Source organism: Xiphophorus hellerii, chromosome 22 (assembly GCF_003331165.1).
Source record: "Xiphophorus hellerii strain 12219 chromosome 22, Xiphophorus_hellerii-4.1, whole genome shotgun sequence".
NCBI lineage: Eukaryota > Metazoa > Chordata > Actinopteri > Cyprinodontiformes > Poeciliidae > Xiphophorus > Xiphophorus hellerii.
Genome location: NC_045693.1, coordinates 6,661,366 through 6,680,727, shown reverse-complemented (window position 1 = coordinate 6,680,727; position 19,362 = coordinate 6,661,366). Strand labels below are relative to the sequence as shown.

Here is a 19,362-nt window from a genome sequence, read left to right as displayed (position 1 = left end):
CATGTTTTGTTTTCTCAAAAACGCTTTTAAAGCTCTATTTTAACCCTCGTAACGGTCATTTATTGAATAATAGTGTCGTTTTTCGTGTAAACAAATTTAAGTTGTTATATTTTTTTTTACGGATAAACAGATTTGTTCCATGGCTCCAAAGTTTCCACTTTCACGTAAAAGATTTACATTTTTAAAGTGAAACAAACCGTGATGTAAACGATTGAACAGTAATAACTACATTAATAATATAAATTTAAAAAGTATTGAACGAGAAAAAGCTTTATTTCTAATTCATAATATGTCAAATTCATTGCTTTTTTAGATTTAATCAATCCGTGTATCATATGTTCCGTTGTTTTAATTTACTCTAAAATAAGAAAGTGAGCTATTGTCTGTAGTATTCTCATTGTAGAACTTTGTCTACAATTTTGCTGTCTTGTAATATCATTAATTGTCTATGAATAAAGCTGTTATTTCCATCCATCCTTATATTTAATACGTTTTTCACAAAAGCCTCTGAAGTAATGCATACCGTATAAAACAGCTTCCTCTAGTGGAGACAGTGGAGAAATTATTTCAGCCAACCGTTTTACCACTATTGAACAATATGTGTGCAAAATATTGTGAAACGCGCTCACACGTTTTCCGGAGACACTTTTAAAAATAAATAGATAAAAATATATCTATTTATCTAGACTTTTAACTCACTAAGATGATTCTAGTCCTTAACGACAAACGTTTTTGAGATCTGCAAGACTATTTAGACATCTTCAAATCTGCTTCAAATCAGATCTCTTCCTATGACAAAGTGTAAAAATAATCCTCACAATAGGTTATGATAATGTGAGAAAGCAACAAGTTTTATTTGCATTTTCAGATGATCTAACATCTTAAAAATTCCAAGTTATATTGTTTTTATTTGTGTAAGCCAGTAGTTAAAAACCAAAAAAACATCAAAAACAGCACGTTTTATACATAAAGACAGAAAAAAAACTTTAGATTTGATTAAAATAATTGGAAAGTTTTCCTGTAAGTCTCTTTAGTTACTGCAGGCAGTATTGTGTTACTGATTACGAAAGTACTGGTGAACTTTCACCGGTGTACAAAAAAAAAAAAGAACAGGACGGTTCCTCCCTCACTGTCTAACTCCCACTTGTCCCACTTCTGCATTTTGCAAATAGTCAAATAGTTTCCTGCTGCAAAATCCAAAGCTTGTCATTTAGAAAAAAAATGAGCAGCCAAGTTCCTCTGGTCAATGTGGAAAAGTGGATAGCGGAAAACCAAGATGCTTTTCTACCACCAGTGTGCAACAAGCTGATGTGAGTAACATGCTTTGCTGATTGTTTTTAGCCAGTAAAATCTGTTGCAGTGATTGATTTGTTTGGGACGTTAACACCAGACATGTTAGATGTTGTGTGTGAACATGCAGCAACCACATGACTCCTTTCAATTTCTGTTTTTCTCAGGCACTTTTCCCAGTTGCTCGTCATGTTTGTTGGGGGTCCAAACACCAGGAAGGATTACCATATAGAGGAAGGGGAGGAGGTAGGAAATAAAAAGTACATAAATACAACCTTAGCTGTTTTCACACAGCCTGATTCAGCGTCTCCTTTCCCCGTGTCATTACCTTATCTTCCATGAACCTGGGCAAACTCCACTTTGCAGCTGAAATGCTGTGAGTGTGTATTTTGGCACAGTGTCCCTAATAATCTTTAACTGGGTCCTTCTTGTTGGTGGCATCCTTTGCTGTCTAGACTTGCAAACTTACTCATTCGTAATTCGTAACATTTCCCAAAAACAACTCAGAGAAGACTGGAAAATTTCAACAGTCCCTCTTGGTTGGCTGTATTCAGCACAGTGGTGCAGCTGGTATCAAATCCCGATCTGGGGCCTTTCTGCATAGAGTTTGCATGTTCTCTCTGTGTATGTGTGGATTCTCTCTGGGTACTCCAGCTTCCTCCAGTCTAAAAACATGACTGTTAGATTAATCCACCCCTGTAAATCGTCCTTAAGAATGTGAATGGTTGTCTTATGTCTGTGTTGTTGTCTAGCAATGGACTGTGACCTGACCAAGGTATACCCTACTTTTCACTCAATGACCCTGGAAGGATAAGTTTGCAGCAAAGATGAAATGCAGTTATTTTAATAACCAATTATTCCATTGATTTTTCTCTTAATTTTAAGATCTTCCTTTGGTAAAATTGCATCTTTATTCTGATAATATTGTAACTATATTCTTGCAGTTAATGGATAATTGAAATAAAACCATTTTGCAAAAATATTTTTCTTTCATTTGTAATTTCTTTTTTTTTTTAATTGGATGTGGTATGAAAAAAATCCATATCGCTCAAACCTATTGAAAATGTCCCATTAGATAGTAAATAATAAAAACTTTACATTCTTCTGACTCTCAAAGATAAATAAAATGTCAATAATTTATTACTCCGGCCTCATGATTGAGTACAATCATTCCAATAAATAAACAGAGGTTCACAGAGTTTAATCAATAAATATTTAGGATATTTTAAAGATTTCTATAGTATACATGGATAAACCATCAGACCAAATATTTCTTTTGTATACTAACATTCATATCTTGGAGAGTTCAGATTGTCAGTTATGTAGAATAAGTGGCTAAATCTAAAAGGTTTAGCAAGGACATTCTGAGGGAAGGGGGAGGAAAGCAGTTCTTGCATGTGAAAGGTCAAATCTGATGTGTTCATGTTCAGTGCACAATCTCCAGATTGGGCAACTGCAGCCTTTAAAAAACGACATTTAACCCATTTCTTGTCTTTTTCTGTTTGAAATAGTTGTTTTTCCAGCTGAAGGGAGACATGTGTCTGAAGGTGATTGAGAATGGCATCCACAAGGACGTACACATCAAAGAAGGAGAGGTAAGCGCTGACGTTTCACCAACATCTGGAACCGAAATCTGTCTTTTCGCTTTGTAGAGCATTAAAACACACTTGAAATATAATCTTTGCCTCATTGTGTGATTTTTTTCTTCACTTTTAGATGTTTCTGCTCCCAGCTCGAATCCCCCACTCTCCGCAGAGAAAGGCCAACACCGTTGGACTGGTGGTGGAGCGAAGGCGACTACTGACTGAAACTGACTGCCTGAGGTTCACCTCTCTTCTTCCACTCACCTCTTCCCTCATTTCGACTCCTGCTTTTCTAATACAGTCTCAAAATTATTCACACTCAAATATATGTATGCACACTGAAAAAACAAACTCTTACCAAGTAATTTTGGTCTAATTTCTGATTTTAGCAAACTTGAAATAAGACTAACTCATAGGTAACTTTTTAGCAAGATATAGAATATTTAACTAATAACGAGACATTTTCCCATGTTATAAGTGAATTTATCTGCCAATAGAACAAGTACATTTTCATCAGTAATTATCATCAATATTAAGATATAGAGGCTTAAAACAAGCCTCTATATCTTGCTAAAAAGTTACTTGTAAGTTTGTCTTATTTCAAAAGCAATAAGATATTTGCACTAGAAACTAGACTAAAATTACTCAGTAAGGTTTTGTGTTTTTGCAGTGCTTGTTCAACTTGACACATCCTGTCGTAGTTAGTTTTTCACAGTGTTGGGCGTTTGTAGGTGCGTCAGTGTCACCAGTACCTGTTGCTTCTTGTAGGTACTACGTGGACAACACCACTGACATCCTGTTCGAGAGATGGTTCTACTGCGAGAATCTGGGGACACAACTGGTTCCAATTATCAAAGAGTGAGACACATTTCCACTTTTATTTCATCAGGATTCATTGAAGCTTATGATGTCGGTTGATCTATCACTCACAGATTCATGGCATCAAACCAGGCCAAGACGGGAAAACCGGATCCAAGTGAGCTTTCTGCTATCTACTCCCACATCTCTGATATGAACACTGCTAACTTTTTCTAGAGAATAAACTGCTGCCATTTTTGTTTTCGGGTGAACAGATGAAGTTTTCAGAGAGCCTCCGTTCCAGATGAACACCATGAATGTGATGACACCATTTTCCTTCAAGGACTGGCTTAACAAACAGAGGCCATCTTTGGCCAACGGCAGGCCCATCAACATCTTTGGAGCTCAGTTTGAGACAGAGGTAGAGGTGTCACTCTATAACGTAAACATTTGAGCTTTCTGTAAAGGCAGATTGTTTTATTAAAATGCATACATACACAAACAAGAATTGAGTTCACAAAGTTTGAATCTTTGTCAAATACAAGCTCAAATAAATCCAAATAACCTCACTCTTATTTGGTTAAATATCTCTTAGCAAGCTGAACTCCACTTTCTTGGGTTTTGTAGCCTCAACAAGCTTCTGAGATATTTCTGGCCTAAAATACAACCACACTTTTGTAGGTAATTGGTAATATTTCATTAAAATTGGTTGGGTTCAGACCTGGTTTTTAATCACAGATTAGCGCACATTTTCAATATATTGAGGTTGGCGCATTGAAAAGGCTATTCCAGAATCATAATGTAAGCCTGTCAAATCCCTGCTAATAACAGTTTGGATAAAACGGCTTGCAAAAGTATTCACACCCCTGGAACTTTCCCATAATTTGTCACATTACAACCACAAACATAAATATATTTCATTGGAGTTTAATGTGAAAGACCATCACAAAGTGGCTTACAATTGTGAAGTCGATACATGATTAAAAAAAATTTGTACAAATAAAAAACTAAAAAGTTAAAAAAAAGCATTCAACTCCCTTCAAAAGTTGCCTGATTACTGCTAATAACTAAATTTGTCAAAAATGTTTTGAATCATATAGAATTTTATTTCTATTTCACAATTGTATATACCTTTGTTTTAGTCTTTCACATTAGACTCCAATGAAATATATTCATATTTATGTCAGTATTGGTATTAGTTCAATGAATAAAACATTATATTTTTATGGTGGCAACGAGAAACTACTAACGGTAATAAATTAAAACCACTAATTAGGACTCAGTTGTATATATTGTTTTTATCTCTAAGCCTAAATAGGGTGAATATAAACTAAGTCTATCCTCTCTGTCTCGTATCAAATTTATAAAGCCTGCAAATTGAAAGCTGCCTTTTACATTGTAAAGCTTGACTTTCAGAAATTGAAAGCAAGTGTCTAATTACAGACAAATTATAGTTTTTGTGCTTCCTCTGCATGTTTGAGGGAGTGCTAGAAGCGGCATGTTTCTGCAGGTCAGAATATTGGATTCACCAAAACAAATTTTATTTATTTAAGATTAAAGTCTCATGTTTTTGTTTTATGTTTGGTTGGTTATATAACAACAAATCCTATCTCAATGGTAACAAAGTATTAGACTTCCTGGTAATCAAACTAAGATGTCTGGACTAGTGCATTTGTACAAACAGAATAATAATAATAATGAATAAAAGAAGATTCTCTATTTCTTTGTCTTTGACAGGTAATGGTGTTTGGACCTGGACTTACAGAGACCTCAGTCCAGCAAACTGATTTGTGGATTTGGCAAATGGCACGTACACACTTCCTGTCCCAACTCCTCTAATAACCACCATAAGCTCCTAACAGCTAATCCTACCAACACATCTTCTCTCTGTCTCTCCCAGGAGGGATCTTCAACAGTGACCATGGCGGAGCAGCCATTTAGTTTGACTTCAGGAGCTAGTTTGCTCATCCCCGAACAGAGCCAGTGAGTCAATTTCAATAAATAATATTAAAAATACAAATTATCTGGTGCTTTCCAGGTCTCAGAATTACATAGATACAACTTTAAATGGACATTGATGCTGATTTTGACAGAATGTGTTAGCTAATTGGGTGGAAATTAGGACAAAACACAAAAACTGATTTTAAGTTAGATTTTCAAGTCAGGCAGTTTGTATAAAACTTATCCATCACCGACTTTCCATCAGTCCAATCAAGTATGTGGCGACAGTGGAAAGGAATGCCTACTTTTTAACAGGAATAAACCTCCAGAAGTACCAGGTAGTCTGAGCAGCCATCTGCTGATGGTTGATGTATGATGTATCTGGGATTTAGACACAATAATCTTTGGTCGAAAAATGAGAAACTGTACTTTCAACTCTCTGGATATTGTAGAAATATTACTAAGTTATATGTACATAATCACAGATTAAACTGTATTATATTAGCAGTTTAATCTGTGATTATGTATTATATGGTGGCCAACAGGTACAAAGGCACTGCAAATGGCAAAATACTCTGCAAACATGAATGATGCAAACGGCAAACCACACAAACACAAAAAACAAATGTAACAAAAAAAAAAACTACAAAAAATATGCTGGAATCACAGAAAACTGAAGCAAAAACCTACAATAAACAAAACAAATGCTGCAACCACAGGAGATGGAAACAAATGAGAAACTCGCTCCACAAAACAGAAGTCCTCCAGACCACTAGGGGGAGTCTGGAGTAAGTAATATTACCAACATAAATAAATTCTGTATTATTGTAAAAGATTGTGTGTTTGAGAAAGTCATAAAGCATAACAGACTTTTTGTTTCTTCCTCCAACTTTCTTCTATAAATCCTATGAAATTATGACATCCAATCTCTCCTGGGGGCCTGAAACCATACAGCTCCCCCTAGTGGTCTGGAGCACTTGTTTTTGCGGCGCAAGTTTCCAGCTTTTTATACTTGCTCTCATTTGTGCGTTTTGCTTCTTTTTCCTGCTGTTATAACATTTTCCATTTGTATTTGTTTTGTTGATTGTAGGTTTTTGCTTCTATTTTCTGTGCTGTTTTCTGTGTGTTTGCGCCTCTAACTATGGATTTAACATAGATAAACTGGAATGAATTGAAGCAGTGCTGTTCACCTGATCCCTACAAGAGCCTCTGCAAGATATTTTTAACTCATCAAATAGATGGAAAAACACAGTTTTAGACGAGAATGTTGGAAATATCAAAGAACCTTTAAATTTGACTGTAGTACTACTACAAATTAAAACAAATATATCCTCAAATTTACATCCTTGGACTGCAAAACATCCCCAAGTCATCTCCCCTCCAGCACTACGCTTGGCAGTTGGCAAAAATTGTTGGTGCTAATTTGCCGTTTTCCAAAGATAATGACTTTAATTACATTAAACCATTATGAAAAATGTGAAAAAAATTATTTTCCATTGTTGAGTTTGAGATTTTATGTAAGCTAGGGTGATGATTTTCCAGAAGGAACAAATTGGAGCACCTCTAATTTTTCAGATACATTGACATTTAGTTTGCGACCTAAGACCTGTTGAAGTACAACATTTATTTTTACAATAAATAATAAACACCAAATTGAATTAGATTAGCAGTTCCCATTGGTGCCAACCATTTAAAAAGAAGACAATCGAGAACAAGCACAATTTGTTTGTGCTTGAGAATTAAAATTATTTCTTACCACACTGACGAACCACAAATTCATTGGAACCGTCTCAGATACTGATGAGTAGGAACTTGTGCTAATATGAGCTTTTGTGATGTTTCCTTGGCTTTATGTTGCACACACCTGAATGCCCCAGGCAGGCAAAATGCATATGCGGTTGATATCTGATAAATAAGTAATGAGAGCATGTGCCATGTTATGTTGTCTTCTTGGAAAATTAGCATGATTCTGGTAGAAATTCTGGTACAAACATATAATTCACGTTTCCTTTGAAGGTACAAGTGGCAGAGGAATGAGGGGACTGTGGCCTTGGTTGTCGTGCAAAATCCAGAGCGGAAGAGAACCTAATTGTCAACTACACACCTTCAAAATTCACTTAAATAGAAGTATTAAAGGTGTTAACTTTTTTATTAAAACATGTATTTTTAATGACATTGACATGAAACTTACACCAGAGGTCAGTAGCAAACCAAGTAATCCACACATAAAAATGAGACCAAAACAAATCATTCCACAATTTCTACTCTGATACAGGGAGAAAGTAATAACATACTTACTGAATTTTATCAGCATTAGTAGAAAAGCCTCCAGCTTTTTTCTTTCCCTGCAACCAAAAAAGAGTTTTCATGTGGGTTTCATCTTCAGCTCTTTGATGAAAAACACGCAGCTACATACCTCCCGTCATACTTCCTTTAATTATCTGACGTTTCCTAGCACTTTATGCTCAAAAACAACCTCACATCTTCTTGTTCTTTGGTGTTTTTGGAGTGATATTCACTCCAGATCCTCCTGCAAACCTGTCTTCTCTTTAATATTTCATTGGCTTCCCTAAATACTCTGTAGAAAACTTTAAAATATATTTATCATGGGTTTTCTTTAATAGTGCAGTTTTGCACAGTAAGTTATGCAATTACAGTTGAGTGGATATTTCTTTGAAATTAAGTTTCAGAGAAATATGTTTTGAAATAATGAGGTTGTGAAGTTCTTAAGAGCTTCTTGCTTTGACCCATCATGCTTGTTGAGTAATGAGAAAATGTTTCATAGACGATCACTGCAGAGTAAATTATTATTAAATTAATATTAGTCAGACCTGATAAAAAGTGATTTTTGAGGGTTTTTTCTTGACTTTCTATGTACTCCAACACATTTCCTATGTATTATTTTACTTAATTATTCTTAAATTAATGCATGGACTTGGGTTGTTAATGACTTCTGGGGTGAATTTTGTACAAACATCCTTATAGAAATACTGTATGTTTACTAAGAAAAACAACTTCTTCAATGCGCTTTGAATAATGGTAATAAATAATGCCAATTTATTTTAGTTTTATTATTTAGTGAGGTTAAGGATAATGAAAGAACTCGATTCTGAAACTGCCGTCAGTTTTTAAGCTAACAGGAATAAAATGACATGAGATAATTTTTTCCGCCTGTTCTTGTTTTCTTGGTAAATACTGGAAGTGTGTTGAAAACTATCTTCATCATCAAACCTCAGGGAGAAACTTACGTGACAGAAAAATGAATGGGAAAGATCCAAAAACACAAGTTTTGAAGTGCACCAGGAACAAAACCCTGGTGTGAGATAGTTGCCAGGTTCTCATTTTCCAAAAATTGTGCAAACTATCCTGATTTTTTAAAGAAAATATTGAAAATTAATAAGCATGCAAATGCAACCATTTTCCTCCAAGCGGCGTGCTGAGACACATTCCCACCCTGGACAAAATCCAAACAGTTTTTTACTCCAGTAGGACCAGATAAGGCAGATAGAAGCAGGAAAAATACAGAAATTTTTAATTATGTTGTTTCTTCAAAAAAAAAAAGAAAGAAAAAAGACAACAAATGTTGTGTAGGTTTACTTTAGTTTAGAAATTAAATAAAAACAAAATAAAACAGAAACATGGAAGACAACATGGTAGAATACATGTAATTTTAGGCTAAATACATAATTAACTCTATTATACTTAAGTTCACAACCAGGAACTGAGATTGCTTGAAGTTTACTAAAAGTTGGGTGATTTTGGAAGGACATAGTTTAAGATTATCATGAAATAAGTCGTTTTTCAATGTTATTTTTAGCGTATTGTTAATTGGAGATTAAAATTCTGAACCTTTTTAATTATTAAACATTAAAAATACAATAGCATTGTGTTGTTTCTGCAAAAAAATTACATGAAATGTTATGTGGGTAAATTTGGAAGGACATTGTTTAAGATAATCATGAAATTTGTCATTTTTTCAATGTTATTCTTACCTAGCACTTGATTGGAGATAAAAAAATATATATTAAATTTTTTTTAATTATGACAGTGTTAAAAATACACCAACATTGTGTTCCAGCTAAAAATGACATTAAATGTCACGTGGGTGATTTTCTAAAGACATAACTTAAGGTAACCATGAAATCAGCCGTTTTTCAATCTTATCCTTAGCGTATTCTTAATTACATGCTGCTCTGCTATAAGTCCAGCAACAGCCCAGGCAGGGGCATAATCCAGAGTCACCAGTCCTCGAAGATTGTAGCGATGGGCTGAGTAATCCCACGGACAGGCCCCCAGCAGGCTCAGCCCCACGCCCCAGCTGAACTCCCACATGTAAATGAATAAAGTGTAAACTGCCAGCCTCACAGGGAGGGAGCGGCTCTGGGCCAGCAGCCGGGCCCTCAGGGCCTCCATGCAGAAGATGGCGGAGCCGTACATGGGCAGGGCCCAGATGCTGCTGTGTCCCGGCAGCCTCTGGTCTCGAGTGCTGCACCAGTCGTACACGGCGGTGAAGGCCACCTCACAGAGGCAGCCGTGCAGAGCGTAAACGTAGAGACGAAACAAGGCTGAGAGAGGATGAAGGGGGCCGAGGTTGTCAGGCTCTGCTGGGGATTCATCTCCAACAACAGTCCCTGCAACACACACACACACACACACATAAACTGAAACTAGTTCGTCTTGAAAGTCTATTTGGAAAGATTTTTGTGATTTAATTTAGGACAACTGTGAACTTTCAGTCACTTTTTAAATAGTAAATTGGAAAATGGATTGAACTCAAAACAGAAGAGAATATACTTTATTGATCCCTAAGGGTTCATCCATCCATCCATCCATTTTCTGTTCACCCTTTGTCCCTAATGGGGTCGGGAGGGTTGCTGGTGCCTATCTCCAGCTACGTTTCGGGCGAGAGGCGGGGTTCACCCTGGACAGGTCGCCAGTCTGTCGCAGGGCAACACAGAGACATATAGGACAAACAACCATGCACACACACACTCACACCTACGGAGAATTTAGAGAGAGAGACCAATTAACCTGACAGTCATGTTTTTGGACTGTGGGAGGAAGCCGGAGTACCCGGAGAGAACCCACGCATGCACAGGGAGAACATGCGAACTCCATGCAGAAAGACCCCGGCTGGGAATCGAACCCAGGACCTTCTTGCTGCAAGGCAACAGCCTTCAATTCAATTCAATTCAATTTATTGTTTGTCACTGTACATATTTACAATTGGATTAAAAGTCAGATCCAACAGTACAAACAATGTAGGAAATATATACAATATAAACATAAATATGGTGATATTTACAATATTAATCAGTTAGATTTATATATATATAAAAAATAATTTCCTTCTCACCCTGCGCGGGTGGTCTCTCTCATCCTCTGAGCTTGGGTCCACTACCAGAGGCCTGGGAGCTTGAGGGTTCTGCGCAGTATCTTGGCTGTGCCTAGAACTGCACATTTCTGGGCTGAGATGTCTGATGTTGTTCCTAGGTCACTGCTCCTTTAGTCACTGCTCCAGTTTGGGGGTGACTGCCCCAAGGGCCCCGATGAGCACAGGCACCACTGTGGTCTTCACCTTCCAGGCCTTTTCCAGTTCCTCTCTGAGGCCCTGGTATTTCTCCAGTTTCTCGTGCTCCTTTTTCCAGATGTTGCAATCACTTGGTATTGCTACATCCACCACAACTGCTTCCCTCTGTTGTTTATCCACCACCACAATGTCCGGTTGGTTCGCCATTACCATTTTGTCTGTCTGGATCTGGAAGTCCTACAGGATCTTAGCTCGGTCATTATCCACCACCTTTGGGGGTGTTCCCCACTTTGATCTCGGGGTTTCCAGTCCATATTCTGCACAGATGTTTCTGTACACTATGCCTGCCACTTGGTTATGTCGTTCCATGTACGCGTTCCCTGCCAGCATCTTGCACCCTGCTGTTATGTGCTGGACTGTCTCAGGGGCCTCCTTGCACAACCTACACCTTGGGTCTTGTCTGGTGTAGTAGATCTGAGCTTCTGTTGCTTTGGTGTTTAGGGCCTGTTCCTGTGCAGCCAGGATGAGGGCCTCTGTGCTGTCCTTGAGTCCAGTTTTTTCCAGCCATTGGTAGGATTTTCTGATATCAGCCACTTCAGTTATTTGTCGGTGGTACATCCCATGTAGGGGCTTGTCCTCCATGATGGTACCTCCAGCACCTCATCTTCTGTTCCCCATTGTCTGAGACATTCACTGAGCACATCGTCTGTTGAGGCTTTGTCCTTGATGTATTTATGGATCTTGGATGTTTCATCCTGGACAGTGGCTCTCACATTCACTAGTCCTCTGCCGCCTTTCTTATGACTCGTGTACAGTCTCAGGGTGCTGGATTTTGGGTGGAACCCTCCATGCATGGTTAGTAGCTTCCGAGTCTTAACATCCGAAGTCTTTATCTCCTCCTTTGGCCAGCTAATTATTCCTGCAGGGTATCGGATTACTGGTAAGGCGTAGCTGTTTATTGCACGGATCTTGGTCTTGCCATTGAGCTGGCTATTCAGGACTTGCCTTATTTATTGGAGGTATTTGGCTGTGGCTCCTTTCCTTGTGACCTCATCAAGGTTGCCGTTTGCTTGTGGTATTCCCAGGTACTTATAACTGTCCTGCCCTGTCAGGTTAATAAGTGGGATTTCTTGCCTTATAAATAGTCATGAAAATAAAGAAAACCCATTGAATTAGAGGGTGTGTCCAAACTTTTGGTCTGTACTGTACATCTCTAAGCATTCAATGATCCAAGTGTGTGGCATTGAGTCATAGGCTTTCTTGTAATCAATCCAAGCCATGCACAGGTTGGTGTGTCGGGTTTTGCAGTCTTGGGCGACTGTGTGGTCTACAAAGAGTTGGTGTTTGGCTCCTCTGCTATTTATGCCAATGCCCTTCTGTGGCGTGCTCATGTATTTATCCATGTGCCCGCTTATCTTAGCCTCTATGATGCCTGACATGAGCTTCCATGTTGTAGAGAGACAGATTATTGGCTGATAGTTGGATGGGACGGAGCCCTTTGAGGGATCCTTCTGGAACTGGATTGTGTGCCTTTTAGTTAACCATTCAGGGTAAGTCCCATTTTGTAGCATCTGGTTTATTTGAGCTGCCTGTTGCTCATGGAGGGCTGTGAGTTTCTTTAGCCAGTAGGCATGGATCATGGTGCTGTCCAGGTTTTTATACCAGAGACTCTTTCTTGGACATCTGCCATTGTGATAGTTACCGGGGCTTGCTCAGGAAGGTTGCTGTGGTCATCTCGTAGAAAGATTAGCCACTGTGCATTGCTGTTGTGGGACGCCTCTCTTTCCCATTTGCCTTTCCATTATTGTTCAGTCTCCAGCATTGGTGGGTCTACTCTATTGTTATTAATCTGCCATTGAGAGTACACTTTAGATGGTTGAGTGGAGAAGAGCCAGTTAATCCTCCTGGCTTCATACATTTATATATACATACACCCATTCACATATTGTATATACATATACAGTAATTTATATGTGCCGATACGCAAATCAGTGACCAGCAGCAGTTTATTTGGATTTAAAGTGACAAGACGTCCTAAAAGAGCTCATAGGCAGAACAGACCAGACTAAAATCTCATTATCTAAGGATGATTTTGTGCAAAAAATGTAATGAACATTTAGACCTATCCTAACCTGTTCAAGAAAGCGTAATAGGTCACATCTGACCTTAAAACATTATTTTATAAATAATGATATCACTGTAGAAATATCTAATTGTTTGGAAATTGTGTTCTAACTCAACCAAGGCTGATAGGCAGGAACAGTTCCTTCTTCAAAAAGCTGATGTCTTTCCGATCCAATAGAAAACTCCTGCAGTTATAAAATTGATTAAATTGATGATAATAAGTTAATCAACTGAAAGTGATTAGAAGTAAATGGTAGCTACCCGCTCTCTTAAATGAAAATAGAGCAATAGTCATTCCAATGTGGCTTAATGTGTGTTAAGAAGCAGTAAGGCTTTCTGTAATGTTTGAATTCTAGCATGTGTGTATATGATCCTTTGTGAAATGCTTGCTACCTTTTGGGTGTGTCCTTGTAGTGGCCATCTTGGAACCCTGCTAAAAACCCCAGCTCTTTTATGGAGGGAGCAGTGATGGCTGGAGTTTGATTGGCTGGGGGTAAATTGAGAAGGCGGGGATAACCAGTATATAGGTGGACTGCTGGCTGTAGTAGACACTGACTGATGGGAAAGCTGCCAACTGTATTATGACGCTGGAGACCTAATAAACCAGCTTTGATTGTTGTACAGCCAAGTTTGCTGATTGTTTTTCCTTCCACACCTCAGTGTAACAATGTGTTTGATAAAAAACAACAGGGTGGAATATGTAAAACTTTTTAAAGTATTTCAGAACCTGTTAGGACCAGATCACTGCAAAAAATGTCCTCTAGCTTGACCTTGACTGTAGTTGAATAATATTAACACATTAACCAGATTTTGGAATGAAGTTAATTGCTAATAAATTACTCAAATGATATAAATATATCTGCTACAAGTTGAGAAGTGGAGCCAGTCGGTGGATGTAAGTCAAGAACACAGAATTGTTTATTATTTATTTGTAAATATCACAAGTTATGAAATACTTAAAATGCATTCCTATTAGGCAATAGGTAAAAGTTATTAAAAATAAAGCTGCACCTAGACAGGATTGATGGGTTTTGCAGTCGCCTGAAGGGATTAAATCAGTTGACTGTGTTCCGCCAAGGAAAACATTTGTGAATGGTATTTAGATCACCAGTCTGGGTGTTAGTTTGTAAAAGCTACGTTTGATGAAACCAACATGCATGCAGTTTGGCAAATAACTATTTCACCAATAAAAATGTTAATCAATTAACTGTGTGTTTTATGACTTTATATTTTTGTGTTTTTTATGAAACAAAGCACCTTGAAATGCCTTGTTGCTGAAATGTGCCACACAAAAAAACCCTGATTTGATTTAAAGGTTGATCTTGAAACTGAACTGATGTCTCTGTACAGTTTCTCACAGCTGCAGGAAATACCCGGCCTGTAGAGGTACGACAACGATCTACAGGACGCTGTAATTGCTCAAAATCCTTATCACAACATCAGTGATAAGGATCAGCGATAAGCTGAGTCACAGAGGAATGTTTCATCACTGAGAAAGATCAAAACATTTTACAATGTAAAACAGCAAATGAATTCATTCTTGGGTTCATTCATTAAAGTTTGGCAAAAGAGTTATTGAAAAGTTTGCCTAGATGAAAGGTGCATCTTCTCTGTTGATTTACTCTTTATTTGTAATTTCATGTAAAAAAGATTTAATTCTTGAATTGCATTGATATAAAATGGCATTTTAATTTTATCTGGTTACAGTCAGGTTGAATACATCGCCAAAGTATTACAGTACAGTAATAGTTGACTTCTTAATTAAAGAGAAATCCCTCTAGGTAGCATAAAAAATGTATAATAGTGTAAGGAGTAAATTGTAGATCACATTAGTCAACATTAGCTGAAGCGTAAGAGGATTTTATCTGAAAGACTTTTACTTTAGCCTGAAGCTCCAGTTTCCACTGACTGAACTTATGAGAAGTGACAAAGCTTTTCAGACTGAATGTGAAGATTTTCAGGTAAAACAATCAGGTGAACATGCACTCTGAATGAGCGAGTAGCATGAAGCAAACACATTCAGCTTTTCTATGACGTCTGGACCGGGATGACGGATGGGTGCTGCAGTTTCACTCCCAACCCTCAATATGACTCGTCTGCTGAGTCATATTTTAATATAAGGTTATGGTAAAAAGAAAAATACCGCTACTTTTTCAGCTAGTGGAACAACCTAAACTTTCTTATTTTACAGATTGACGTAATTTATTGGAACTAAGTTAACCAATGGTTACCAAACACCTTGGCATAAAGGCCACAAAATTTTTAATATTTTTATTCTTACTGATAATAACAAAAACTAATATATATTTTATTTTTACCTATTAAATAAGCAACAAACTAAACACACAATATTTTAGTAAAATAAGCAAAGGAGTCAGATTTTTGTAGACAAGTGTTGCGTGAATCAGGCTTACCTGATTTAAAAAGAAAAACAGCAAGTCATATTTTAAAATTGTGAATTTTTCTGTATCTTTTTTAGCAACAGGAACAAGATTTTAATCAAATTTTTTTATTTGACCAAATTAATTAAATAGGCGTTCTCAAATGTGCGTTTTAGTAAAAGCAACTGGATGCTTTTGGTCCCTATTACTAATAAAATAAATTAAAAGCAAAAACCTTCATACATACTTTGTGCTGCACCTTGAATTTTCCATTTTTCCATTTTAATACATTTGAAGAGTATCTATTTTTTATCAAATCTCACCACAATGTTGTTTTTAAATTTGTATCTTCACCATTTGCCTAAACTGAACAACCAAATTTAGGCTTTTTGAACTGCGATCAATCATCCTGAGAGCCAAAAATGGCCCCTGGACCCCACTTTGAACACCCCTGGAGGACATTTTTGCTGTTTCCTTTGGATCCAAGAGGCAAAGTAGTATTCATGTGCTGATAATAAACCAATTGAGAAGAAAGTATGGGCATCTTTCTTGGTTAGCACTATAGCTATTGACACTGGTGAAAACTTCAGTCTTGGTGGCTCCTTTGCTGTTTTTAAACAATTTTTAAGCGTTTTGTTTCTTAATCTAGACTTTAACACATCCAAATATCTTGAACAGATGTCTATAAATTCCTATAAATTACTTTTCTGCTTTTTATGTAGTTGAAACCAGAAGTTTACATACACAACAAAAAGAAAAGAGCATTTTTTCACACTATCTGACGTGATATCAGAATAAACATTTCCCATTTTATGCCAATTAAAACGAGAAATTCCAACATTTTCCCATTTGCTAAATGCCAGAATAATGAGAGATCATCTTTTAAGGCTCTCTTAAAGTTAATAAACACTGAGATTATTATGTCGTTAAGCAATTTGGGACGTTTATTGAAAACATCTGAGTTAATCAGAGACACGCCTGAAACACAATGCTTCCTTGTGTAACATCATTGGAAATAAATCAGCCAAAATATCAGGAAGAGTATTGTGGACTTGCATAAGTCTGGTTCGAATTGGGCGCAATTTCCAGATGCCGCTAATCAAAACAAATAATTATGTGCAAGTACAAACAAGATGGGAACGTTCAACCATCATCATTCCACACAGGCAGGAAACGGGTTCTGGTTCAAAATGTTAATATCAACCCAGGAACAAAAGCAAAAACGTGGTAACTGTGTTATCATCTACAGTGAAACAAATATCAGCATGAGCTGAAAGGCCACTCCGTTACATCAAAAGAAACATAAAAACAACAGTTTAATGTTTGAAAATGCACAGAGGGACGAAGAAATTAATTAATAATAAAAATTAATAGAACACCATTCTGACTGTTTAACATGGAGATGGCAGCATTATGCTCTAGGGTTGTTTTGGGGCAATAGATAGAATCATGAGGACAGAACATTATGAGGAAACACTGAAGCAACATCTAAAGATGCTTAAAGGAAGTAAAAACTTGGGCACAAAAGGGTTTTACAATGGCTGTAAAAAACATGTTCTTGCCTGTTTTTTGGCAAGACAGGCCCACAGAACGATGCAGCCACCACTTTACCTGACTGTTACTGTGATTTTTCTTTTTTTAGCTTGAAAGCCATTTCATTTTCTAATCCAAACATTCAGTTTATAATTGCGAACAAATAGCTCATTATTTGTCTCCAATTAGCAAATTTCCATCAAGGTGGCCTATTATTCTTTCTTGATCAGGTTAGAATAAGTTTATGGCCTATACAAAACGGGTTCATTACATTTTCATTTTCACAAAATTATTCTTAGATGATGAGATTTCAGTCTGCTCAGTTCTGCCTATGAGCTGTTTTAGGACCTTTTGTCACTTTAAATCAAAATAAGCTGCTGCCAGCCACGCCCCCAAACTCAACATTTACACTCGCAAATGAAAATGGCTGCAAACAGATGCCCAATTATACAACTGTACATCTTTGAAAAGCAGAAGTGGGGCCTCCTGCACAACCAACAAGAATACAGCAAGTGGTTTCAGAACAGTAAGTCTACAAAAAAAACACCATTTGATTTTCCAGCAGCCATTGTACAGTGAATACAGCGGTAAAACCAGCTGACCAAATGTGCTGGAGCTCAGCTTGTGTTGCTAGGTGACATGCCAAAAAAGCTGCCTTAATGGGTAAGGCCAATTACTTCTTAAGAAAAGTTGACAAGTTGGTCAAAATGACTAAATAATTATTCATGATTACAAGATAGATATTTGGAGGAGAAGTCATGGTCATTCTGCCAAGCCAAGGAATAATCCCAACTGCCACGCAAAGTGGGGGCTGCATCTTTCCATGGGTCTGACTTGCTGTCAGTGGATGGAGTAATGAATAAAAACCTCAAATGTCTTCAATTTGAGCTGAAATTAACAGCTAAATGGTTGAAACTTGGAGACAGTTGCGTTTTCTAACTGTACAATGATCCCAAACAAACATCCAAACTGATTCTGGAGTAAATAAAGGAGTAAAACATAAAGCCCAGACAACAAAACTGTTGAAAACGTTTATGTTAAGGTTAAAAATTGTGTCTGTGCCATCAAGCTAATTGAATTTCACCAATTCTACCCAGAAAAGATGCTAAACATCCAACAGGATTTATGCTAGTCGCTTGGCAATGCTTACAAATTGGTGCAACTTGTTTAAAGATTTAACTAAATGTATGTACGCCATTTTTTGTTTGTTGGTAATGAAGTAGTTTGTCATCTACTCACTTCATCCTGGAAAAATAATGACTCATTTTGAGGGTATGTGGTGACTAATATTACTACCTTACTTAAACCTTTCTCTGTTATCGTGAGGAAAATTAAGGTGTGTAACAAATTGCACTCTGAAACATGATAAGGTTTTGTTAATATCGTTTTTGCTGCACTTTGTTCCATGCATAATGCTCCTCCTTCGTTTTCCGCTTACAGGAAACACACCTCTAATGTGGATTAACAAGCTAATAGTCCTGCTTAGCAAATTAAAGACACGGCTGATCTTCAACAAGCTTTCACTCTGTGCGAACAAACTCTTTAAATTATCAACACGACGGCACGTACAAGTGTGTATTATTTCTGATAAATTAAAACATTAGTAATAAAATCGCATTATTAAGATCAATTCAAGTGAAAATAAGGTGAGGAATTTTATTTGAGGCTTGAAATTTCAGTTTTTGAAGCTAATTAAATGCAATTAAAAGTAATAACTCTCACCTCGACCACTTCTCCCTCCCACTGCTACTTTTCTGCCCTTCATCCCTGGCCGGTGTATAGATCTGTGCGCCTTTATAATCCCTCTGCTTCCCCTTGTGTGTGCATGTGCGTGTGAGCGTGGATTCTAAGCTAAACATTAAGCCGCTCCATGTTATCAGACACTGATGTCTCTGTGGCCGGGTCCAGTTGTGAAGAGAGGAGGAGAAACCCGGACCAACCTGAGGAGAAAAATGCTGTGTGGAGGGCACATTAACGTCAATATTGATCCCATGACGGCTGAATGAATGCTCGCTTTTAGCTATAGAGGAAGAGTGCAAACACGTTTATTGATGGGTTTCTCAAAGGCAAACTTGGCAGTGTCTGTATCACAAAAAAGTTCTGTTTAATTCAGCGTCTCTAAAGGGGTTATCAGTGAGCTGCAGCGGAGGGTAGTGTCAGAGAAACTGGTGTAATAAATAGA

The 19,362-nt window shown here is 37.3% G+C and overlaps 2 protein-coding genes across 2 annotated transcripts; one reads left to right on the top strand and one right to left on the bottom strand.

Moving 5' to 3' along the window:
- Positions 1 to 24: 24 nt before the first annotated feature.
- Positions 25 to 8,773, top strand: haao (3-hydroxyanthranilate 3,4-dioxygenase). Its single transcript, XM_032553145.1, has 10 exons — positions 25 to 1,310; positions 1,458 to 1,536; positions 2,802 to 2,885; positions 3,007 to 3,113; positions 3,642 to 3,731; positions 3,806 to 3,849; positions 3,947 to 4,092; positions 5,409 to 5,477; positions 5,572 to 5,654; positions 7,629 to 8,773. Exons 1-10 carry the CDS (start codon positions 1,222 to 1,224, stop codon positions 7,699 to 7,701), a joined length of 864 nt encoding a protein of 287 aa, XP_032409036.1. The 5' UTR covers positions 25 to 1,221; the 3' UTR covers positions 7,702 to 8,773.
- On the bottom strand, positions 8,649 to 19,007 carry LOC116713143 (transmembrane protein 229b-like). Its single transcript, XM_032553146.1, has 2 exons — positions 18,903 to 19,007; positions 8,649 to 10,243 (listed from the first exon to the last, which is right to left on the bottom strand). Exons 1-2 carry the CDS (start codon positions 18,943 to 18,945, stop codon positions 9,756 to 9,758), a joined length of 531 nt encoding a protein of 176 aa, XP_032409037.1. The 5' UTR covers positions 18,946 to 19,007; the 3' UTR covers positions 8,649 to 9,755.
- Positions 19,008 to 19,362: the final 355 nt, after the last annotated feature.